This window comes from Amia ocellicauda, chromosome 15, assembly GCF_036373705.1.
Source record: "Amia ocellicauda isolate fAmiCal2 chromosome 15, fAmiCal2.hap1, whole genome shotgun sequence".
In the NCBI taxonomy this organism is placed as follows: Eukaryota; Metazoa; Chordata; class Actinopteri; order Amiiformes; family Amiidae; genus Amia; species Amia ocellicauda.
In genome coordinates, this window is record NC_089864.1 from 5,880,225 (window position 1) to 5,905,440 (window position 25,216).

General features: G+C 41.5%; 1 protein-coding gene across 1 annotated transcript; it reads left to right on the forward strand.

The window, feature by feature from the left end:
* Positions 1–753: 753 nt before the first annotated feature.
* On the forward strand, positions 754–24,383 carry aass (aminoadipate-semialdehyde synthase). The gene is made up of 24 exons (XM_066724035.1): positions 754–869; positions 1,954–2,229; positions 2,345–2,521; positions 2,858–2,942; positions 3,137–3,204; positions 3,297–3,443; positions 4,962–5,040; positions 5,151–5,278; positions 13,900–14,048; positions 14,257–14,379; positions 14,930–15,041; positions 15,267–15,326; positions 15,761–15,828; positions 18,161–18,282; positions 18,585–18,714; positions 18,821–18,931; positions 19,341–19,449; positions 20,049–20,189; positions 20,381–20,548; positions 20,796–20,891; positions 21,073–21,188; positions 21,588–21,676; positions 22,030–22,206; positions 23,250–24,383. The coding sequence occupies exons 2-24, from the start codon at positions 2,011–2,013 to the stop codon at positions 23,366–23,368; spliced, it is 2,793 nt and encodes a 930-aa protein (XP_066580132.1). The 5' UTR covers positions 754–869; positions 1,954–2,010; the 3' UTR covers positions 23,369–24,383.
* Positions 24,384–25,216: the final 833 nt, after the last annotated feature.

The window sequence follows — 25,216 nt, forward strand, 5'->3', positions numbered from 1 at the left end:
GCTATGGGGAACATTCAATAACAAACATATCTTAAAATCTGGAATTCACTCCCCAGACCGAAAGCAACGTGTTTCACATGAGTGGAGGCAGAGAGAAAGTTATGGGAGGCTTGCATGCATCTGGAGTGACCTTGGAGAGAGTGTGTAGACTGTGTCAAATGGCGTGGGTCTGCACACACACACACACACACCCTGTCCGACTCATGCAAACCGCTTGACTGCAGCCAGACCTGACCAGCGTTGGCACATAGCTAGCCAACTGACCATTTGCCAAACATAAACCAATGTTGAGCCAACTAAGTTTGCTATTAGGTCACACATCCTCTGGGGTGGGGGTACTGTGCTGAAGCAAACTTATCTTCACAAAAATAGATAGATAATATCTAAATAAAACATAGAGGGCGTTGGGCAATCAGATACGTCACCCCACGTATTACTGGGGGGGTAACACAGTCACCTTGGAGTCTTACCCCCCCCGTTAATGACATACTCGATAGCATCATGCAATGAAGTAGTGACAATACAATGTTCGGTTATGATTATTAGTATTGCTTTTTAAGTTTGGTAAGGGTGCACATAATATTGGAACATGCAACAATGAGATAATAAATCACATACGCGTCCACGCCACGTCTGCGCACACCGTGACGTCAGACGCAGACACGTTTTCCCAGCGAGCCCAGAAAGCCATCACTAGTGCTCAGCGAGAGAAGGCCGACCCCGCACTCTGCCTTTTCATTGGCTGCAGGCTCAGGTTACACCCCCCCAGAATAGTTTTCTCATTCCGCAGCAGGTCTCGTTTTTCTTGTTTGGTGTAAAATCAAGTTAATCCTAACACAAAGTGTCCTACTACTGCTAATCTGAGAGAGGTAGGTAAAGGATTATATACTACAGTCACTTCATAATCTCTTAAAAAGACACGCACTATTTTGCACCACATGCGACACAGCTAGTTACTGTGCATCTCCATGTTTAACTGCAGTGTGATGCATCTGAAAGCAGGGCACTTTGCGTAATTGAGTCTGAATGCACACCTGCGCTCACATTGATTGCTTTGCAAGCATTAATCTCTAATATGCATGAGCGCAGTGTTGGTTTCGTACCTGGATTAGAGTCCGTTAGCTTGAATAATGCGAGTTATTGCACACAGAGGAGCCAAACCTGCGTGTGTCTGTAGTCCAGTGGGTTGGGGGTTTAATCCCACACACAAGTAATCGGGATACATGTGTAACATTAGGCGCCCTGTGCTTTGATACATTGACGCATTGATTAACGCACACAGGCAGTAGATCGCAATGTAGCGGACTCTCACACTCGGCAACAATAGTTCACATCCAACTCGGACACATCAATCTGTGCTTTTGTGTTGGTGCACAGGCTGTCGTGACGTGCCTGACCCACCGTCAAGGTTATATGGTTGAAGGGGAACTTGACTCTCCAGCTTTCCCGTTGAAAGCTCCTCGAAGTTGTATCGTTCAGATGAGCCCTGTGTTGTGCCCTCTCTCGCATACACACTCACACTCACACTCACAAAGGCAGAAGCGTGAACCAGGCCTTGAGTCATTGTAATGTTTAGTGGTATGGGATTGACTATTAATAACTGTCCTGACATGATAGGAGCTCTTGAGTAAGCAGTTTAGTAATACAGTGTATATGGGGGAGAATTGCCTTGGCGTCTGTTTTTGTCAGTTATACATATTTCATTGAATAAAACTAAATAAGAATATAAGAGTTTACAAATGAGAGCAGGCCATTCGCCCCATCGTGCTCCATTAGTATCTAAGTGATCCAAGGATCCCATCCAGTCTATTTTTAAATGTTCACAAATGTAGTGTATTTGGTGGTACTGAATTGCCCGCTCTGTATGACTCTCCCTTATCATCCCTACCAATGTGAACCAGGGTGGTTTTCAGTTTTATTTAAAAAGCTCAGGATTCTGTTGTGATTTGCCAGCTTGCCGGCGATTTAACTGGACAGTACAGGTCGTCTGGTCTAGAGGCAGGCCTCACCATGCTCAGATTCGCCCGACCGAACGGCTGGGCAGTGGGGAGCCGCCTGTGTGGACACCGAAGGTCCCACCACCACAAGAGCATGCTGGCCATCCGGAGAGAGGACATCAACGTGTGGGAGAGAAGAGCGCCGCTGGCCCCCCGGCACGTCAAGGAGATCACCAACGCCGGGTACACGGTCCTCGTCCAGCCCTCCAACCGAAGAGCCATCCATGAACAGGCAAGGGTGCCAGCTGTCTGTCTGTGCGTTTTCTCTGAAAGATATTGTTTAGTTTGTTTTCAATAATTGACTTGTTCTTGTTGTTTGTTTTTCTTTTTAAAATTGTATTTTTTAGTATTATGCTAAAGCTGGTGCCATTATCCAAGAAGACATTTCGGAAGCATCCCTGATAATCGGGGTGAAGAGGCCACCTGTAGAAAAAATCCTCCCCAGAAAGACCTATGCGTTCTTCTCCCACACCATCAAAGCCCAGGAGGCCAACATGGACCTTCTGGATGACATGCTAGCAAAGGTATGTTGTGGGGGAGGGGGCGAGAAGACAAATTCGAATTTTAAAATGTAGGTCTGCAGTCTTGGTATTACTGCTAACAAGGTAATGGTTATGTGATGAGATAAGATGGTTTCGTTTCAGCTGCTTATCTTTATTACCCATAAGTTATGATGCTTGCAATCCATAATTCTCTCAGTGTTGCTTCCGTTTGGTTTCCCATGGCCACAAATATAGAAGATAAAGGTTATATTTGTTATATAATGTCTTGGCTTCCAAATCAGTACTCCTGAACACAGGTGTACTATACATACAGTGTATGTGACATTACATAACTTGAAGCTGGATGTTGATCTGCAGGAAGTGCGTATGATTGACTATGAGAAGATGGTGGACCAGAATGGAGTTCGAATCGTGGCGTTTGGGCAGTGGGCTGGAGTCGCAGGTAGGTTACACTTTTTCAAACTAAGAACACATAATTTGTATCTCATCTGGTGTAACTTATCCTTTCTTTTATGTAAATTGAATGTGAAGAAATGATTTCTGACTATCTTTCAGGAATGGAGAACAGTAATTATGCCTTCAAAGAGATCACGATGATGATGATTTAAATTTGTAGTGTTTTCATCTCCACTGCAGGAATGATCAATATTTTGCATGGTCTTGGACTGCGCTTCCTCGCTTTGGGACACCACACTCCTTTCATGGTATGACAGTAGGTCTGTAGTTTGGGGCTGTGGCATTTTTGTATCGTATATGACATGGAGGTTTAAATGTTGTCCGACTCTTTGACCCGCAGCATATCGGCATGGCTCATAACTACAGGAACAGCAGCCAGGCGGTTCAGGCCGTGAGAGACGCCGGCTATGAAATCTCTCTGGGTCAAATGCCCAAGTCCATCGGGCCACTGACATTTGTGTTCACTGGCACGGGCAACGTCTCTAAGGTAAGTTCCAGCAGATATTAATATTCAATATTAAAACTTGGGAGTCCAGGGTCAGCGCGGGGATGAGCTCTTTACTTGAAAACGCACAAAGGAAAACTCTGTTATACAGCAGTGAGTTGAAAAGGTCAGTTCCAATGTTACACTTGCACCTTTCAGATATCAAAGAAAAGAGATGATAACTGCCTGTACAGCAAAATGACAATGTTGGAACGGTTTCCTCATGAAACACAATATCACATTTTTGGAAACACAATACGATCGTACATCCAGCCCAGTTGTACTCATTCCCATGATTCGCAAAAGTATGGGACAATAAAGAACGAAATGAGCATGAGGTGACGAAATAAAAATGTCAAGAATTGAAGGAGCGTTATTAAGAAGTGCATTGTCTTCAGTCTTGTGCCTCGTTTCCACTGGCTTAAGCGTCCGTCCCCTCTTGTGGGAGGAGCAGCAACTGTGGGTTTGGTTTGTGTTTTGTTTTAAAAACAAAGACAGAGAACAAAACTACGAGCGATAGAGAGGACTTTTGTGCTTTTGTGGCTCATTTATTCTTTCTGCTTTACATGATTGTGAACAGCATAATAAATACACGTTTCTGTTAAAAGATATCAGGAAGAGCTAAACGTGACAACATTATATTCAGACAAGCACATTCCCATAAGAATAAGTTTCCATGCAACAAAAAAAATACATATTTGCTATTTGGTATTATTATTATCATATAGCAGCAGCTACAATATACCACGTTATAATTTAACAAATGTGCATGTTTGCCGTTTATGGACTTATGGATGCATTTATTAAACCAGTCCTTAATGTTTTAGAGGGAAACCCAGATCTGCTGTATTTAGTTATTCATTCATTTAACTTGTAAATGTGCACACATTAACTGAATCAGTGGGCGTGATGGATGCTTACGGCCAAATGAAGGAAAGCACGGCTTAGAGGTTTGTGCTGGATTTTTTTCAAGAAGAAGTTGCATCACTGCAAATTATATGTCAATAAATTGTTCCAGGAAGTTGTTTGTTTAATGTAGTAACAGGATGAATTGCAAAAACTCAGTCTCCTTTTATACGTGTTTAAATATTTGATGTACATGTAGTAGCATGTCTGCAACCCTGAACTCGAAATGGTCTGGCAGTTTATCAGTTGGTGCTTGATGAAAAACGTCTGTCGTCTTTAGGGATTTAAAAAAACTGTGGAAACTGTAATAACCTCTCAAATTTAATGATGAGGAAAACAAATATCCTATGAAGGGTGGATTTGTAGTCCCAGATTCCAAACAGGCCTTGGTCAACGCCTGACGCAAACAGTGTCACACCTCAGATCAAGGTCAGGGTCACCCAGGATTTTTTCGTAATGTCATTGGTATTTGTATTGGGCCAGCAATGAAGAATACCCGACATGTATGATGTGTGCTACACTGATGTGCATGTATCTTAAAATTACCCTGATCATCTGTACCAACTTTTGTGGTATTACAGGCTGGTGTATTCAACGCTTTTCTTTGTCCTGCAGGGCGCCCAGGAAATATGCAACGAGCTTCCCTGTGAATTTGTGGAGCCCCACGAACTGAAAGAAGTCTCGATATCCGGAGGTAAACCAGCAGTTCATCGATCGAGCTCGGCTCTTTTTAAGAAGTACTTTTACCTAATGATTAAAAACAGAAAACAGTCCTCTAAAACAAAAACATGGTATTATTTGCAGATTTGAATAAAGTTTATGGAACAGTGCTTAGTCGCCATCACCACGTGGTGAGGAAAACGGACGGAAAATACGATCCGCTGGAATACGAGCAGTTCCCGGAAAGATACACCTCTCGCTTTAACGTGGATGTGAGTACAGCATTGTTGCTTTTGCATCATTAGTAATCAAGGACCTATATGAGTTCCCCAGCAAACTGTTTGGAAGTATTCCACCCATGTTGACTACTGGCTTGTGTGTTAAACAATGTTATATCTCCCCACCTTGTATTTGTTGCAGCTGTTGAAATGGGATACCCATCATGTTTTTCTCGATACTTGTTATATATATGGAGTTTATTTGAGTGTCTTTTGGAGAAGTCTTCTCTCAAATCCAGGTGGTTTGCGACATGGTGCTTCTCTATTAGTTTGATATAGTTTTTTTTTTTAGACTCTGTCAGAAATCAAGAAACAATAAGTGTGAAGGGGAGACCGAGGGGAAAACGCAACATAAACAACAAAAGTTATTATTTCTGTGGCACATCAGGTTAAATCAGGCAAGAGAATTATCCACGGTTCTGAGTTATTATTTTTTTTAATGAAATGTTACGTGACAGTTACATCGATTTTATTTCTCTTGTAATAGACATTGACAGTGTTTGAATACTGTAGAAAACCAATAAAGAGTTAATGGGCTGAAGGGGGTGCAGTGGGGAGGAGCGTAGGGAGAGGCAGAAATGGTGAAGGGAGGTGGGAAAATGAGTCAGTGTGTGTGCGCTACAGTAATAATAAATAAAACAAGTTGTTGATGGATCGGGTCGACTGCTTGGAAACCCAGCAAGCGTTACAATACTAAACCTTATTTCAGATGCCCCACATATCTAAAGCGGGAAGCGACCGGAGATCACATACTAAAACCTGCCCGGAACTGAGAATAGGCACCCAAAGTGGTTTACCCCTTGCCACAATCCCCAGTCCAGTCCCCAGTCCCCAAAACCATTCCTGCTCTCTTTGATAGTAGAAAGGGTCCCCTTCTAAAGTACAGTAGTTTTATATCGGGGAGCAACTTGTGAAACTGGGAATAGACACCCAAACAGGTGTCCCCCATGCCCAAATGTAGTGTCTTACGTTGGAATGTGAGCGTTCCGAGGCTGGCCTTGTATTAATTAAAAGCTTTCCAAGGGTTGCTTTCCAGTTGAAAAGAGAGTCCCCAGAACCATTTTAAGTCCAAATGATAGAAGTTGTCCCCTTCTAATGTAAAACAGTGTTATCCTGGGGAACTATTTATTTGAACTGGTATTTCTCACCCAAATTGTTGTCCCCTATGCCACACGTTTGTGTCTTAAATAGCATTAGGGGTCCTCTGCCTCTACCTCTACCTCTACAAGGTAGTTTCAAGTAAAATACCCCTGAAAGTATGCAGAAGACCCCCCCGGCCACAAACTAGATGAGGAGAAGGTTATCGTGAATCTGAAAAGACAGTGTAGAGCTGTATTGAAATTAAATTTAGTTTCAAGGAAATTATTGATGTCTAAATTACTGAAAAGTATGCATCGGAAAGCTAATAAGCCTTATTAATCAACCAAATGGACAAATAGTGTAAACTATTTTTGGTGTATGTTTCCAGTTCCAGAAATAGCTCCCCAGCAAAAAAGAACTACGATGATTTTGGGGGGGTTGATTTGTCATGGGAGATCAATTTCAACAAAATATGTGCATGCAGTGCAGCAAGGCATAACATTACAAATTCCAATTCACAAAATACAGTGCAATTCAAAGCATAATACATTTTACAAATTCCAATTTAGGTAATGTATGAGGTCTTACATCCTGGACTGTAAAAGCTGACTGCAGACAAGATGTTAGGTCACAGTCAAGTGCCAGGGGAAGGGAGCATAGGGGAGATCAAAATAACAATATGAGTACTAGTAACGCAAGGCAAGAAGTATGATAAATGTTGTATAAGTGCCATCTTACAGGAGAGTAAATGACTGAAAAGATGCGTCTTGAGTAAGCGCTGGAATGCGGTCTAGGACTCTGCTGTTTTGACTTCAGTGGGAAGGTCGTTCCACCACTTAGGGGCCAGGGATGAGAAAGAGCGTCTCTGGAGGAAGGAGAGTGGAGAGGAGGCAGGGTTAGTCTGCAGACCGCAGTGGTCTGGAGGGGATGTATGGAGAGATGAGGGTCTGAAGGTAGCTTGGTGCAGTGTGGTCGAGACAGCGGTAGGTGAGGGTCAGTGTCTTGAACTGAATGCCCGCCGGTATCAGGAGCCAGTGGAGGCAGCGGAGCAGTGGAGTAGCGTGTGCGAATCGGGGCAGAGAGAATACCAGACGAGCCGCAGAGTTCTGGATGAGCTGGAGTGGCAGGTAGTGGATGCAGGCAGGCCGGCCAGGAGGGAGTTGTAGTAGTCCAGGCGGGAGAGGACCAGTGACTGGACAAGCAGCTGAGTCGAGTAAGAACATAAGAAGAACATAAGAAAGTTTACAAAGGAGAGGAGGCCATTTGACCCATTGTGCTCGTTTGGTGTCCATTAATAACTAAGTGATCCAAGGATCCTATCCAGTCTATTTTTAAATGTTCCCAAATTGTCGCTTCAACCACATCGCTGGGGAGTTTGTTCAGATTGTGACGCCTCTCTGTGTGAAGAAGTGTCTCCTGTTTTCTGTCTTGAATGCCTTGAAGCCCAATTTCCATTTGTGTCCCCGGGTGCGTGTGTCCCTGCTGATCTGGAAAAGCTCCTCTGGTTTGATGTGGTCGATGCCTTTCATGATTTTGAAGACTTGGATCAAGTCCCCACGTAGTCTCCTCTGTTCCAGTGTGAAAAGGTTCAGTTCCTCAGTCTCTCAGTAGGACATTCTCTTCAGACCTGGAATAAGTCTGGTTGCTCTCCTCTGAACTGCCACTAGAGCAGCGATATCTTTCTTGAAGTGTGAAGCCCAGAACTGTACACCGAGTAGTCGGTGAGGAAGGGATGGATTCGGCGTATGTTGCTCAGGAAGAATCTGCAGGTGCGTGTCAGTGTGGTGATGTGCTGGGTGTAGGAGAGCGCAGGATCGAGGGTGGCTCCTAGGTTCGTAGCAGAGGAACAGGGAGAGTTTCCAGGGGAATTGAGATGGAGAGATCAGCAGAAAGTGAGGAAGAGGGGGGGGGAAAAGGAGATTTGATTTGGAGAGGTTGAGATTGAGGTGGTGCGAGTGCATCCAGGCGGAGATAACAGACAAGCAGGAAGAGATGCGAGAGGGGATGAGAGGGTCAGAGGAGGGAAAAGACAGGAAGATCTGGGCATCATCAGCGTAGAAGTGGTAGGAGAAACCATGAGATGCGATGAAGAGGCCCAGGGAGCGAGTGTAGAGAGAGAACAGATGTGGGCCCAGGACAGAGCCTTGGAGTACGCCTGTGAGGCGAGGTTAGGGGGTGGATGTGGAACCTCGCCATGTCACTTGGTAGGTCCGGTCGCTGAGGTAGGAGGAGAAACTGGTGAGAGCAATCCCAGAGATTACAAGGTCTGCGAGGCAAGAGAGGAGGATGGAGTGATCGACGGTGTCAAATGCTGTGGAGAGGTCAAGGAGAATGAGGACTGAGGAGATGGAGGCGCCCGAGCACAGCTGAGGGAGTCCGTGACTGCCAGGAGAGCCGTCTCAGTGAAGTGAACTGTGCGGAAGCCGGATTGCAGAGGATCAAGGAGCGAGTGTTGGGACAGAAAGTCAGAGAGCTGATGGTGGACCGCCCGCTCAAGAGTCTTTGAGAGGAAGGCGAATAGGGAGACAGGGCGGTAGTTCTGAGGAGAGGTGGCATCAAGGGTAGGTTTCTTGAGGAGTGGGATGACAGCAGCTTGTTTAAATGCAGAGGAGAAACAGCCAGAGAGGAGTGAGGAGTTGAGGAGTTGAGGAGGGAGGAGATGAAGGGGAGTTGGAGTAGGCGAGTGGGGAGAGGGTCCAGGGCACATGTCGTAGGTTTGTGACCTAGGAGGAGAGAGGAAAGATCGGAGTCCGAGAGAAGTGAGAATGAAGAGCTTGCGGATGTCTGTGATGTTGGAGGAGAAGAAGGAGGCAAAATCATCAGCAGTGAGAGACGAGGAAGGAGAAGGTGGAGTAGAGTTTGCGGGGGTTGTTAACAGTGGATTCAAAGAGTGATTGGAAGTAAGACTTCTTGGCTGAGGTGAGTGAGGAGGAGAATGTGGACAGTAGAGAGTAGAGACTTCGAGGGCAGCTGGGAGTTTGGTCCTTTTCCACTTCTGTTCAGCGGCACGCAGACTGGATCAGGTCGAGCGTAGAATGGAAGAGAGCCTGAGGCTGAGGAGGGGAGGGACGGGAAGGACGAGACGTGAGAGGACAGAGAGAATCAAGGGAGGAGGTGAGGGAGGAGAACAAAGAGGAGGTAGCACAGTTAACAGACAGATGGGAAAAACAGTCAATGGAAGGTAAGAGAGTGAGAGCAGTGGAGGCAAGGGTGGAGGGGGAAGGGGAGCAGAGATTATGGCAGAAGGTGACAGAGGGAGTGGGTGGGGTGGGGTGGGGTGGGAGGGGAGAAGGCGATGAAGTTGTGGTCTGAGATGTCCAGGGGTGTCACAGAGTGTCGAAGGGGAGCAGCCTCTAGAGAAGATGAGGTCTAGCTGGCGGCCTGCTCTGCGAGTGGGGGGAGACGGGGAGAGAGAGAAGTTAAAGTAGTGAAGGAGAGGAAGAAATCCAGCACAGTGGGAGGGGTTGGCGAGGACATAACTTTGTACTGGTAATAAAATAAGACGCACAACCCATGCCTTTTCACATTCGAGATAGTACTGAAAAATCCTACTCAAGTAGAAGTACTGTTACTTTGATGAAAGTAGAAGTAAAAGTACTGGAATAAAAAACGACTCAAGTAAAAGTAAAAACAATGCTATTATGTTTTTAGTGTGTGTTCAGTAGCCAGGCCTGTCATTGCATGGAAATCAGCTGTCATTCCACTTTTATTTTTTATACAGGGTTATTTTAATGAAAGTGTATTCAGGATTTTAGAATCCCAGTCTAGGATTTGGCAGTCAAACCTATTTGTGCTGTTTTCAGTGCGTTTTCGATATTCCAGGCCTGTCATTCCATAGAAAGCAGCTGTCATTCCACGTCACTCCACTTTTATTTTATATATGAGGTTATTTTAAAGAAAGCGTAAGATTTTTGGATTCCAAAAGATATAGACCATCCTTCTGTTTTCCCCACTGTACTATATGGGCTGCTCATTATAGTCAGTGGGCATTCTGTTTTGTCATTCGTTTTAGTCTGTCCCTTTATTTTACAGAAACATCAAATCAAATTGCTATTAAGTACAGGTTTGTAATGTGTGATATTGTTTGATATTTTGTCAGTATTGCTGAATGATGTATCCATTGTGATTGTGTGAACGATTACCGTCTCAGAGATCAGTGCTAATTTGAAAACGAGCGTGATGCTGATTATTCGTAAAATGGATATATTGCGTTTTGGTATAAATCGGGAATGTCAGATGTTGCGTTTTGGAAAAAAAAAAAAAGCAATTTTCAGCATTAGGATTACAAGACATAACTTGTTTTAGGTTAAACTGTGTATACTACATGAAAAGGGTACCTCTAGGAGTATATCCATAGCATGCAATAGGTTAGTATAACCGTATTAACAGTAAATGAACAGTAAGGGCTTATGAAACACACTTTAATGGACTAAGTAGTTCTAGATTTGCATGAACAGTTTTTCTGGAGTTGTCATGATTGAATTGATTGAAGTGTTAGAAACTCGCTGAGCCGATCAGGACAGGCGGACAGGAGCTGGATCAGCTGTGATTCTTCAATTGTGTATCAAAACGTGCACATATACATACACAAGAAAAATAATAAAACAAATTTTACACAATACATTATATAAATTGGTGTGCACATATCTTAGAAGACGTATACCAGCGTACATTTTGTTGTCTCAAATTTGCATAGCAGTTCATGCTAATCAAAAATAATTTTGCTTAGCAACATGAGTTGCTTGATTAGCAATTTATATTGGTCTACCAATGATCAAAAGTAGTGTGTTTTTTTTTTTTTATAGTTTTGTTCTCATGACATATGATATGTGCATTCTTGTCTACATTACTTTGCATGCATTTTAGACTGAAATGTATTTTACTGATATTTGCATTCATTGTTATTTAATACTTGCATGTTGCAGGTTTGTAACTGTTGATCTCATGCTCATCCCTGTACCCAAGTTATACCACTAAGTCTTCAATGCTTCTCCTCAAGGTAGTAGTGTAGCCAAGCCTTTCCAGAATCCTGCACAGTACTATCCATCTCTGCTCACAGACCCTGACTGCATTGTTTATTTATTAAGTAGTGCTTTCATGCATCATTGCATAGGAGAGGAACTGGTGTGCTAATACAAATTTGAAACTCTATAGATGCATAACATTCAGCATTCAGCATATTTTTACTTATAACTTTGTAACTACAAGGGCTAGAGGCAAGTTTCTTATATGGAAACACTCAGCACAAAATTGAGATTCAGAAAATACCTGAAATAATTGTGTTTGTCCCACCAACGTTAATACAGAAATCTAAAAACTGAAGAAAATGAAATGCTTATAAGAACGAAAATAATTTATGGTCAGTATAACACCTTTTTATTGCTCCAGGCAGGCTTTTCACTGAATATTGAAACTTCAAAGTCTTATGAACTTGTGTAAAAAATAAAACTCAAATCTGACCTCCAGAACATAAATTACAGCAATTTATATTAGACTACCAACAACCGGAATAACTATATACAAGTAAAGAAAATACTAAACAGGGAAACAGAATTCCAAACATCTGGCTTTTGAATATTGTCATAGACACAGGCTATTCTTTACAACAGCTCCTGTCTATGTTGATGTAGTAACTCATCCCAGCCACCACATCGCCCTGGTGTTTTATTCTTGCACAGAGCACACTGTCAGTGGCTTTCATAGTGCTGTAAACAGACATCTATGATTTGTTTCTGAAGGCTGAGGTGTTATTTCTTGTGTCTGCTTCCATTTTTCTATGCTGTATTTGTTTTTCTTGTTGTATCGCGTCTTTCTGTCTGTCTGTCGATCGCATCTATTCTGTAAGCGCCCTGTCTTCCCCATGTGCGCTCTGTGTCTCTCACACACACACACAGCTGAGTGCAGCCTAATCTGCTCGTCCCGTCCCCGGGACAATTTGCAAAGGGCGGACCCCAGAGACTACCATAGAGGACGTGAGCGCCAAAGCAAGTCTCAAAAAAATAAACCGTATGTTAGATGCTTGTTTTGGGTCGGAAAAACGTATTTTAATGCCTCGCACAATCGGCGAATCTCTCAAGAAAATGCATCGCAAATGGAGGTGAATTGACTCCCTTTTTGTGATGCGAACCCTGACAAAATGTTCCCTGTATACAATTATAAAACCAAGAACTAGTTATAAAATTAGCAGGAACTGAAATATTACATAGCCTATAGTATTATGCAACGTGAAAGTGCTTTGAAATGGCTGTGTCTCTATTACAGCCGTGTACATCAGTGCAGTAAACGCGCTTTTACGGTGCCCTATAATGTAAAATAAATAGCATCTAACAGGTGACTGATCAAAGCATTGATCCAGAGACCTGGGTTTGCACCGTGATTGAGGCTGAATTAGAAACTTGCTGAGCCGATCACAGGGCAGGCAGACGAGAGCTGTAGCAGGTGCAAATCTGCTAATACAATAAATAATGACAATAATATATGAATATATGAATATATGACTTGTAGAAAATCACGTTTCAGGAATCAACACAATTATAACTCTTTCACAATTACAAATTTTTATTACAAAGCCCAGATTGTTGGCTATATTGTATTCAGTATCCCACCGCATAAACTGCAGGTTCCGCACTTGGAGAAGAAAGTGTTTATAATTTATTACATTAGAGGAGTTCACAGCTGAAACGCCGTATAGGTATTTAATTAAAATATTTAGTGACATATAAGAACGGATCAGCAGGAGAAATGCACACACAGAGATATTTACTGTCTGCTGTCATTTTGTTTTTTCTGATACTTGAATTAATATTGGTTTGTCGAAGCCAAATAAATAAATCACAACCCCATCTTTAAATTTGATGGTCGCAATGAAACGGTTCGATCGATATAAAATTTTGATTAAAAAAATGTACACCCCTACTGACTAATACTGGTGGCTAGATAGCAGGTTAACTCACCTCACTGCTGCCAGACTGGATGAATGACTTCAAATCTAATTGACTGACCAACTGTAACATCACACACAGTTATTTTTTTTCTATGACAGCCTACAAAATTTGTAATCTGTAACGAATGCCTTTTCAAAAGTAGCGAAGTACAATACTTCACTCAAAACATACTTTAACATACTTTTTGCTACTTTAAAATTACCAAATTTGAAAAATACTCAAACAAGTACATGAAAAAGCTACTCAATTACAGGAACGAGAGTAGTTATTTTTAATCCATTTAATCACTTCACAACGATTGAGACAATGAAACAAACAACCAGATACATACTGCAATCTTTCAAATACGTCACAACAATGCATTTTTTTCATTATGTCAAATAAATAATATAAACAATACATACAAGCATTGCTTTTATTAAGTACATGTATTAATTAAACCAGCAGATCAGCAAATCAGGTTGGACAACTTGATATTGTAAATATTAAATATATTAAATATTGCCAGTCCAGTTTTTTTGATGGAGTCGGTGGTTGTTGTTGCTGTTTTCTTGGCCATATGAAAACGTGAGGCTGCCCTGCTGGTTTCAGATCGCTCCCTACACAACTTGCTTGATCAATGGGATTTACTGGGACTCCCACACGCCGCGCCTGCTCAATCGCAGAGACGCCCAGAGACTCCTCCAGCCCGTCCCGCCTTCGGAGAAATCCCGAGAGGGCCTGCCAGATCTGCCTCACCGGTAAGGAGGAGAGAATAGATGGAGGATGCCACACTTGTTCAGTTCTTGGCCTTTTTAGCCTGGTAATCCTGTGGTGTTAGTGTCACCCCATAGAAAATACAGCTCTTTTAAACTTGATCTAATTAAGGACGGCAATTTCTAAATGTTTATTAGTTTGGAGTGAGGTGTCCATTCTAAAATTCTTAAAATAACTTTCCTTTTCATCCAGATTCCTGGCAATATGTGATATTTCTGCGGATACAGGCGGCTCTATTGAATTCATGTCCGAGTGCACGAGCATTGATAGGCCTTTCTGTATGTATGACGCAGACCAGCATATTGATCATGACAGGTAAGAGACGAGCACTTTGATCAACTCTTAACTCGTTCTTGACATCTTAAATGATTCATTCAATGATTCATATGTACAAATGGAGTTTTTTTTCCTGTACTTGTTGAATAAAATCCAGAGAACAAAGATAGGGTTTCACAGACCTTAATTAGCACAGGTCTAGTCTTACTTGACCTAAAATAACATCAGGTAGTCCAGGACTAGTGCCAATTGTGTTGATCCACAGCCTTGAAGTAGCCCATAGCGACAAAACACTGACTCAATTGTTTCTAGGTCTTTTTACTTTTCTCCCAACTATATGTTTTAATAGAGATTGCGTTGGGAATTTGATAGTGCTGCGACTATTGAATATTTAGTCTTCAACTATTCGGTCAAATTTAAACTTGATAATTCAAATAATCACAATAAAAAACATTTGATAACATTCATTGTTTTGACAAATACGAGATTTGGAATCTTGGAACCAACAGAACGCAGAGATGGAATGTTGCCACCTGATTGTATTCATAAAGAGTTGAGTCTATTGTATTATGTTTCTGTTTTTGAACAGTGTGGAAGGCAATGGCATTTTGATGTGCTCCATTGACAACCTGCCGGCCCAGCTGCCTATAGAGGCCACCGAATACTTTGGGGACCGGCTTTTTCCTTACGTCGGGGAAATGGTAAGAAAATTGAGAAAAGTTATGTTTCCTCTGGATATGTAGTTCTGGGTTTGACCTCGGAGAGGAATTCGCAGAGTTGGCAAGCTTAATTGCACAGTACGTTTACTTCATTTGGTATTTGCTTAAAACCAAACCCTGCATGGTAATCAATGATAGACTGGCTGAACTGTGACTCAAGTAGATCATTTCTGAAACGCAGTCATAAATGATCTCTGTCCTTCTCAGCTTTCCTCAGATGCCTCTCTTCCCCTGGAGCAGCAAGAGTTCTCTGCTCAAGTGAGAGACGTGAGTGTGCAAAGTCTTGGGTTCTTGCGATTTGTGGTTTGTGTCTTAAAAAGAGGTTGTGTTGGGTTGTTGATGAAAAGCTGTTTTTCGATTCCTTCATATGCTTCTAATTCACAGTTTCTAGAAGGTTTATTTAGTTGATTGATTAGTTAACCTGTCTTAGTTCTTTGTCACTGTTCATTTGCCACTGTAATAATATTTTTATTGTATTACTTTGTTACGTAGTAATTATTTATTTATTTAGCCACTATTTTTTATGTATAGGAAGCTTTTGTATAAATTAAACTGAAGCTAACAACAGGACTCTACAAACATTCCTAGTGCTTATAGATTTTATTTTCCCATCATCAGTTTCTGTCAAAGTATAACCTTTCATTAAGAACAAGAATTAATGTTTTTTTTTATTTATCCTTTTGTTTTGTTTTTAATTCTAGGCAGTCATTGCATCTAATGGAAAACTGACTCCAAAGTTTGAATATATTCATAAACTCAGGGAGAGCAGGTGTGATTGTTTTACTTCCACTCCAATTTGTTGTCATTTTTTTCCTTTATGCTCAATGGTTCCTTGTTTACCTGATTTGTTTCACTGCTTTTCATCATGTTTGAGTGTTGCGTTCAAATAGTTAAACATTTCCAGTTAAAACTGCGGAAGGTTGAATAGTTATAAAGCAGTATATGTTAATGTTTACTCTTGATCCATATCTGTGTATAAACATACACATTCAAAACCATTGCTCTCCTAGGCTTCATTGAGAGTAAGTCCTAAAATGTGTGTTGTGAAAAACAGATGTTTAAACTCACACCAGCAGATGGCATTGCGAATTTGTATTTCTTCACACAGCAATACACTCAAACTTGCCATTGCTCTAACTACAGTGATGTGAATTTGTTTCATAATGTTTTCATGTTTAAGGTGTTGATGGCACCAATTTTTCCTAACTACTATATGTGTAAATATGGATAAACACTCTTATGTATACTACCGGTCCAAAGTTTTAGAACACCAATTTGTATTGAAATTTACGCAGTTTATAGCTCAAACGAGGAAGCAGAGTAGAACTAGAGTATCATTTAGAGTTGAAGCACAATCCCAGAACCATGTGACACTTTTGAACATATCTTTTGAATTGCGGACACCCAGAGAAGTGATTTAGCAGTTTGGCAAAGAAATGTAAAATATACGTTCAGTGAGAGTGGGGGGGCTGTCTTTTAGAATGGGTAACCTTTTCATAATTGGTGAAATTGTAACTCTGGGTGTTGTAAAGATCCACAACATACTTCTTACCAGCCAAAAACAAGCTTTAAGTAATAGCAGTAGCGAGAGACCAGTGGCTTCATAGGGCCCATAGTGGCAAGACTCTTGTTTCCAGAGTGCCTTGCAGTGCAGACGTGCAGGGCGACGGTTTGGTCCCGGCCTGCCCTCACTAATCCGCCTTGTTGTTCCTTGCACAGTGTGCTGGTGTGTCTGTCTGACCTTCTAACTCCTGCCTAAGAAGCTGGACACTGGGGTGGGGTAGACAGTCTTTTCAATTTAAGCCCAAAATAAAGTGAGTCTGCAAACGACAAGCGTATCTTGAATGGAATGTTAAAAGGAAAGAAATTTGACCAATCATTTGTGCATTTAATATAATAAATTTAAATAATAGTAAAAACTCTTCAGCAATCTAGTTGCAATTGAATGGTTGATATTTTTCTTACATCCAGTGATCATATAATTAAGTACTTTTATATTAGCTTTTGATTTGCAAACCTTTTTATTCCTTGTAGTTTTTGCATGTTCTGAGAGTCTTGCATGCTTTTTGTGAGATTCTTGGTCTTCCAATACTGCCAGTTTCCTGTGTGGTTTTCTGTTCGTTAGATTTGTATGGAGGATAATTTGTGCCAAAATTAAGAAATCAATCAATAAATATAGAAATGCATACATTAAAAAGGAAAAAAAAATAAAAAATCTATTTATATATTTTTCCTTTTTTTAAATTTTGGCATTATCTTTTCATCCTTGCATTTCCTCCTAGCGTCAGTCATCCTAGGAGGGCAGGACAAGAAGTGATTCGATCTACTAGCTTTGCCTGGTGCCAAAATTAAAATAGGAAATGCATGAATAAATACATAACAATTAATAAAAAATATGTTTAGATGTATTTAATGTATTTATCTATGCCTTTATTTACCTATAGGAAGTATAGTCTGGTGTCAATATTGTATTTATTAGACAATTATTCAATCTTCTCTGAAAGCACTAATGTGACAGATGTGAAACTTGGTGCATGAAGTTGTTATGACCTATCTTCAGATTTGTGCAAGACGATCAGTCACATGACTTGGAAGCCATACTGGATTGATGAAACTTATTAAATCATCTTAGAAGGTGACATTAATGGGCTCCAATAACAGCTGGAGCTCTGAAATCTTCAGTCTTGTTGTCTTTGTCATTCAATGTCTTAGTGATTCCTGCAGATTTATTCATATAATTTATTTCCCCCTCACTTAGGAATGAATCTTGGTGGGGTTAGATTAAAATACTTAAAACACAATGCTGGTTGTTGGGAGATTAAATTGGCAGTTATGTGATAAGATTCATCGTAAAATCAATTGTGAATTTTATACTGGTTTGAGCCTCAATGACTCAAACCAACGTGACGGACCAGGAATACGTTGGTTTTCAATACAGGGACATTCTGACAGTTTCACATGATTTGCCTGCGTCCGCTTCTCATTTGAATTTAGGATGGTTTTGTTTCGTGTAAATCAATAAACAAAATGTACTGCCAGGACTGTTCAAATTGACACCTTTAAACAATGCACCCAGGACTTATTTTGTGCTTTATTTTCAGAGAACGTGAGCTGATCCTGAAAATGGGTGGTAGGAAGCGTGTCCTGCTGCTGGGCTCGGGCTACGTTTCCGGGCCGGTCATTGAGTATCTCACCAGGGACAAAGACATACAGGTGACCGTAGGTAAGGACTGCGCTGCCATATTCTGGAGAAAAGATAAGGAAGACTACTTTTTAAATATATCATGCAATGCAACAATACTTACAGTTTGCCTTTTTTTTCTGATTGTGAGATAAGGGTCTCTGGTTGGCAGTTTTCCCTTTTGCGATTGTGTGCTATGCAGTGCGCCAATTGTGTTGTGGCTCATTGAGGACCGTGGGGAAGACCTGACTGCTCAACCGAAGCTCCACTGAAGTCGGAGAACTTCGGGTTTTGTGTGGATCTTTTTTTAAGTGTTTGTTTTGTTGCATTTTTCATTTTACCAGCATCTGCAAGCAGAGACCAGGCCGAGGAGCTGGCCAACAAATACCCCAACACCATCCCCGTCCTGCTGAATGTCATCAACCAGGAGAACCGTCTGGTGTCGCTGGTTAAAAACCACGATTTGGTCATCAGGTATCAAATTGTTCCATCGGGTTCATTAGCAGTAGCACGGTTTTGCTCCTCTGTTTATTAAAATTGATTTTGTGCTGTTAAATGTTTTATTTGTGTCCGTCTCAAGTTTGCTGCCGTATTCGTTTCATGCCACGGCCGCAAAGCACTGTATCGGGAACAAAGTGAATCTGATCACGGCGAGCTACGTGTCCCCGGAGATGAAGGAACTTCAGAAAAGGTAGGTGGTGCTTTTCATAGTGGGCCAAATGGGTTTCTCAAAATGTACAGCACAGGATTTCATGTGAATGATTAACAGATCCGGCTTTTAAAATGATGCTTTAAAGGTGATGGTTCTAACATTTTAAATGTCCTTTAGGAGTTTATCACGCTCTCTTCTTAGATAATAAAACATTGGTAATAGCCACTGCTGATTTAATTAATAAAGCTGTACAACAATCCTCTCCCTGCAGAACTTCCTTGTTGTTTGGTATTCTATTATCTTTATTAGTATAGGAGTATGTTTTTCTCAAGGTGTTGATGAAGGCTCTTGGACCTGAGCCCGAGAGATGACGAATTAGACCTCCCCAGCTAATCACTGCATTTCTCTCGATTTATTGTCCTTTATTTCCCTCCCCCTTTGCTTGTAGTGCCGAAGAGGCTGGCATCACAATTGTGAATGAAATGGGTTTGGATCCTGGCATCGACCACATGCTGGCGATGGACTGCATCAACCAGGCAGTGGCAGACGGAGGCACAGTGAGTACTGGCTGTCATCGGTTTGTGTGACGGGTGTGTGTGGATTCTGCGTGTCACTTGTAATATTGCAGATAAACTGGAAATAAATTCTATCAGAACCTCTATTGATTGATATTTGTATTTTTCACCTATACCCGCCCTATGAATCCCCTTTATAAAGATGGTGGAATCTGGTCTCTTCCATCCCCTCTGTACATAGTATTCTTCAGAGGCCTGACAGCTTGAGGTCCATGTGTTTGCAGTGATCGCATCATTTGTGGTGTTTTGTTTTAGTTTTTTCCTTTTTTGTGCCGTTCCGAGAACAAAAGGAGGGAGTTTGCTCAACTCACGGCCGTGCGTTTCTCACAGTGAGTCTGCTGGTGAAAGAGGTGGGAGGCAAGTGCTGTCTTTGTGTCGTGGAAGGAGCCGTGTGGGAGAAACTTGGCATGCGCTTGGCACAGAGCAGGAACGACACAATAGGTGTCTGAACGATGAGATCTCCTCAAGGTCGCGGTTTGGGAACAAATTGGAACAGTGAGGAAAGGATTGTTGTCTGTATGTCATGTCCTGTCTTAACTGAGGGGAAAATCATCTTCTCTTCCTTCGTTCTGCAACTGTAGGTGGAATCCTACACGTCGTTCTGCGGGGGGCTTCCAGCTCCAGAGTGCTCTGACAATCCCCTGCGCTATAAGTTCAGCTGGAGTCCCTACGGGGTGTTGCTGAACACCATCAGTGGTGCCACCTTTCTCCAGGATGGGAAGGTATGATAACTGTGCCGCTGGCAATCGCTTGTCGCTCTGAACCCCAAAGCATGGGAAGAGTTTCACCGAAACGCTTTGGACTTTGACCGCCATCCTTTTTTTCCTCTGTTTTTGTTTGTATGCATTAAAATGTAACATCGTCTAGTAATCCAGTGATTGTCCCCTCCCCCCCCTCTCTCCTGGCTGTTCAGGTTGTCAGTATCAGTCCAGGGGGCGCCCTGATGGACTCGGTGACTCCGATGGACTTTCTACCCGGCTTCAATCTGGAGGGCTTCCCCAACAGAGACAGCACCAAGTACGCTGAGTCCTACGGGATCCAGTCAGCCCACACGCTGATACGGGGGACGCTGAGGTTCAAGGTACGTTTGTAATCTACCTTTTTTTGTATTTGTTTACTATATGTATTTGATTAATTCATATGTTTTCTGTTTGTGTTCTTTCATGGGTTTGAAACAATCAAGGATGTTTTGTATGTTATTATTAAGTCTTCAAACTTAACAGGGATTTCTAACATTTATTTTTTCAACTTGATAACTATATTCTCATAATGTGCTCATAGTCTAGCTATCTTCATGGGCAGTAAAACAAGTTTCTGACTTATTTCAGGGCTTCTGCAATGCCATGAGTGGATTTGTCAAGTTGGGCCTGATTGACACAGAGCCTTGTCCAATGTTGGCCGGTGGAAGCGTTCCAGTCACCTGGGTAAATCCCCGTAATCCAGTTAATTTAAGGTTTACTAACATGTACTCTCAGGTTTAACAGCAACAAATAAACCCACGTCCTCCTGTGTATATCGACATAATTACACTTGTACCATGAATATATAACTGATCACTCTTTGGCCTGTTGTCACTGAAATCCATTTCTCAACGGCATCCGACAGAAAGCGCTCCTGTGCAAGTGTATCGGAGTCCCACCTTCAACCAGCACAGACATCTTCAAAGAGGCCGTGTACAATAAAATGGGCAGAGACGACTTCAGGATGGAAATGCTGAATTGGTCAGAAACATTAATTTTTTTATTATTTTTCAAGTTCACTTACTAAAGGAACCTCTTCCTTGTGGAAACATAAACTCTAATCGGTATATCGGGTTATGGCACCTATTGCTGTCCCTGTGTGCATTTCATACATTTTGGGGCTCTTGGGGAAAAGAACCCCGAATCACAGTATTCGATATTAGTGTAATATTTGGCTAATTGTGCGGTTGCTTTGCAGAAATTGTTTGACGATTGCAATCCCTTAAACTTGCCAATTTCAATCCAGTTCTGATATAAACTTTGTGATGTCTCTCAGTTCGTTTATTTCAGTTCCAGACTCCGTCACCCTTTGGAATTGTTATCGACCTCTTCAATTTTAATTCAGTTCAGAATTGACTGATCAGCTGTTCATTTACATAGGTTTGACATGTTAAGCGACGAGCCGGTCCCACAGGCTGAGACGATTCTGGATGCACTGACAAAACATCTGGAAGCCAAGCTCTCCTTTGGTATGTGAACATGACCAGCCAATCCCCAGTATTGCTGTTGAGGACTAGACCCCTGAAGAATCACTGTCTGGGAATAGACATTAGTTCCCAAAGACCGTAAGTGTTGTAAACAAAACAGGCTTTGGAGCTACGCCCTTGAACTGGGATACGGTAAAAAAAAAAAAAAAAAAAAGATCTTAATAAACTTTAAAGATGTGATGTTCAACTTAAAAATGTAAAGCAACTTTTAAAAACTCCCCTTGTACGTGCATTTGTAAATATTGCTGTCCACGTTTTTAGGGACTGTTCAATGGAAATTAGAACATTATTCATTGATGTATAGTTCCAAGATCCTTGCTCCCTTTTCTTCACAGGGAAAGGAGAGAGAGATATGATTATCTTGAGAAACGATGTGGGCATCAGGCACTCCACCGGGGAGCTGGAAACCAAGCATATCACCCTGGTTGTGTATGGAGACCCCAATGGATTTTCTGCCATGGCCAAAACCGTCGGCTATCCGACAGCCATCACGGCCAAGATGGTGCTGGACGGTGAGTGTCCGTGTGTTTGGAGTCCGGCCAGATGAGTCTTATCACAGACCTCACACTACATTATACAAGTGGATCTATCTGGACCTCGACACATTTCTCATAAATAATTGTTAAATACTGATGAAGCAACATTTAATTACATGTTAGGAGACTGCTGGAGCACAAGCAGGATTGAGAAGAGAAATTGTAGAATGGCGTGCACAAACGTCAGGAAAGTCGATGCAGAAAATCGAGCTTTCAAAGAGCAGTGGACAGACAAATATGCCTTTATCCTTCCCGCAGCCAGTGTCAAACCACTCTCCCTGATATGTTCAGAGATCGTGGCTCTAATAAAAAGTGCCAACGTGAAGCGCCACTACGAGACAAAGCACAGATACTTTGAGCAAACATATCCAGTATAGCAGTCTGAGGTGAGGGTACGCAAAAAAACTCAAAGCCCAGTGTGATCGGTTCACCAGAGTCCTCTCCCATGCACTCACAGCCCAACAACATGCAAACGAATGTTCACTAAAATTGCTTGGATTTTGGATCAACAGCAAAATACATTTACTGACAGGGGAGTGGTGATGGAGTGCATGAATGCTGTTGCTGAAATTTACTTGACGGTAAACAAAAAGACGAGCTGTGTGCAAAGATCAAGCAAATCCCAATGTCACATAAAACAACAGCAAGAAAGAGTGAAATACCAGCCAAGGTTCAAGTTACTGGCAGGGCAAAGAAAAGCCCATTTCTCTCACTAATGAAGTGAAATAATGATGGTATGGACCTTTGGGGGGAGAAAATGTGAATGGACCTCTTTGAATTCCACTTTTACACCCCTGTCCTAAACCAAGTTATAACCCCGAATTTCCAGTCAGAAACCATTTTATATCGGTGAAATTGTGGAAAAGTAATTGACAACAGGCGCTGCAGCCTCACATCATGCATAATCCTTTGGGAAATTTTTATTTAAGGAGTCAAAAAAGAAGAAGCAGTGTTGAATCTGTTTACATGTTTATGCTTCAGACGCCAGATTTAATACGTCTCCTTGGATTTTCTTTCAGGTGAAATTCAGACAAAAGGACTGGTTCTCCCACTAACCAAGAACATCTATGGACCTCTGCTGAAGCGCATCCAGGCAGAGGGAATACAGATCAACGCAAAGAGCTCATTCTCAGACTAGCTCACAACCCGCAAGTGAGTGCTGCTATTGACAGACTTACACTACATTTGAAGTCGGAAAGCGTCTTCCGGGAGACCGGCTGAGCATTCAGTGTTTTTGTTTTTATTTGTTTAGATGATGCTGTGAAAATATATTTCGCCCCCCCCCGGTGTCTCAATATTGGGAAGTTCTTACTGGTCTAAGGAATAATCTTCAAACTTTGAGATTGCATTCGAAACAGCCTTTTAAATGCCTTGGATAATTCAAGGAACAGGGAAAATGTGATCAAATGTAATTGCTCCTCAACAGAGAAATCTGGTTAGATCTAATCTTTGACCTGTCCACGAATCGCAAAGTACAGATCTGTACCCCATTGCAGTTTAATTTATTGTTAGAAGCATCTTTCTATTATTTATAAATCCAAACACGATACACTACAACTTCATAATCAGCGATTTGCTGGTGGGTCAGAGTTTTCATTTGGTCTAGCCCTATGGTGGACAGAGAGTGATCTACATTTTATTTACTTCAAAGTATTTTGACCTAATTTTACATCCTCAAGCACACAGTTTGCATGTTGTTTTTACCTTAATTATAATTCTTCACTGATTTTATTCCCGCTGGAATACAACAAATATATATCAACCTCAGATCATTGCACTAAGGAATTTTGGGCCCAAAATACTTCCAACAAGTAAAAGTAACTGGGTTTGTAAGGTTTGCTTCGGGGTTCAGATATCTTGGTGCTCTTCGATACATGGCTTGAAAAAATTTACCAGAATCTTCCAAATAAGAAACTAATTAGTGCAACTCACAGTCAAATGTTGTATTTCTAAAATCTATGCGTGAAACTTTATAGCTTTAAAACAAAAATCGTGTTACAAAAATAACATAAGAGTTATGTTGTTTTATTCATGAGGCGCAGAATTGTTTCAGTGAATGATTTTGAATTGCTGTGTACTGCATTGTTAAGATGCATTTCAGATACTTGTATTGGCTCATTCGCTCATTAAATTCACATTGTTAAGTCATTAAACCTCTGCCTCTCTTGTGTTTATTGAGTGTTTAGGCAGGCAGTGTGTTGGACACTTGTGCTTTTCCCTACAAGAGAAATATAAGCAGGATCCTTTGGTCTGAAGATACAAATGACATCATACCCTCATAAATACAGCCGATTTAATGGGGTACAGCCCAATAAAAAACATTTGACTAAGCCCCATCTTGCAATGCTGTTCGTTTCAGTTCCTATACTGCCATCCTTTGCCTTCATTACACCTCTGTCATAAGGGCAGTCTACAGAATCAGAAGATCTTGCTCTGGGAACGGTTGTATTATAGTCCTGCTCACATATGCTGTCGTTTTCGTTTACCCGTTAATCCTCACATGATGGTTGTGCCAGCTGGGAGCCCTTTCGTGAATCTGATGAGGAGAAGTTGCAGATTATTGTATGATTGTCATACCCAAGAGAGACCGTTTTGTATACGAATGAGACATATGTCAATTAATCAGCTTGCAATACTGTATGGTACAGTTGTTCCAAATTATTTTCTCTAAAGCTTATTGTGTATTTGTGGTTTAAAAAATAATAATGAAGTGATACTGAAATCAAATTAAAGCAAACGTGCAACAGGAATTAAATCTATAGCTGTGCCTCCAGTAACAATGTAGCAGTTCACTCATTTGAATAGTTATCTTTCTAAATTTGACTAATTAGTGGCGGGTGCAGATTAGCAACGCTTCCCTAAAAAAACAGCTTTCTTTCATTAATTAAATGTTATTAAAAAATCAGCTGGTTTAGAGTGGCCAAGCACAGAATAATTGGGTGATTTCTTTATTCAAGATCAAGATGCAAATCACGTTGAACTATGT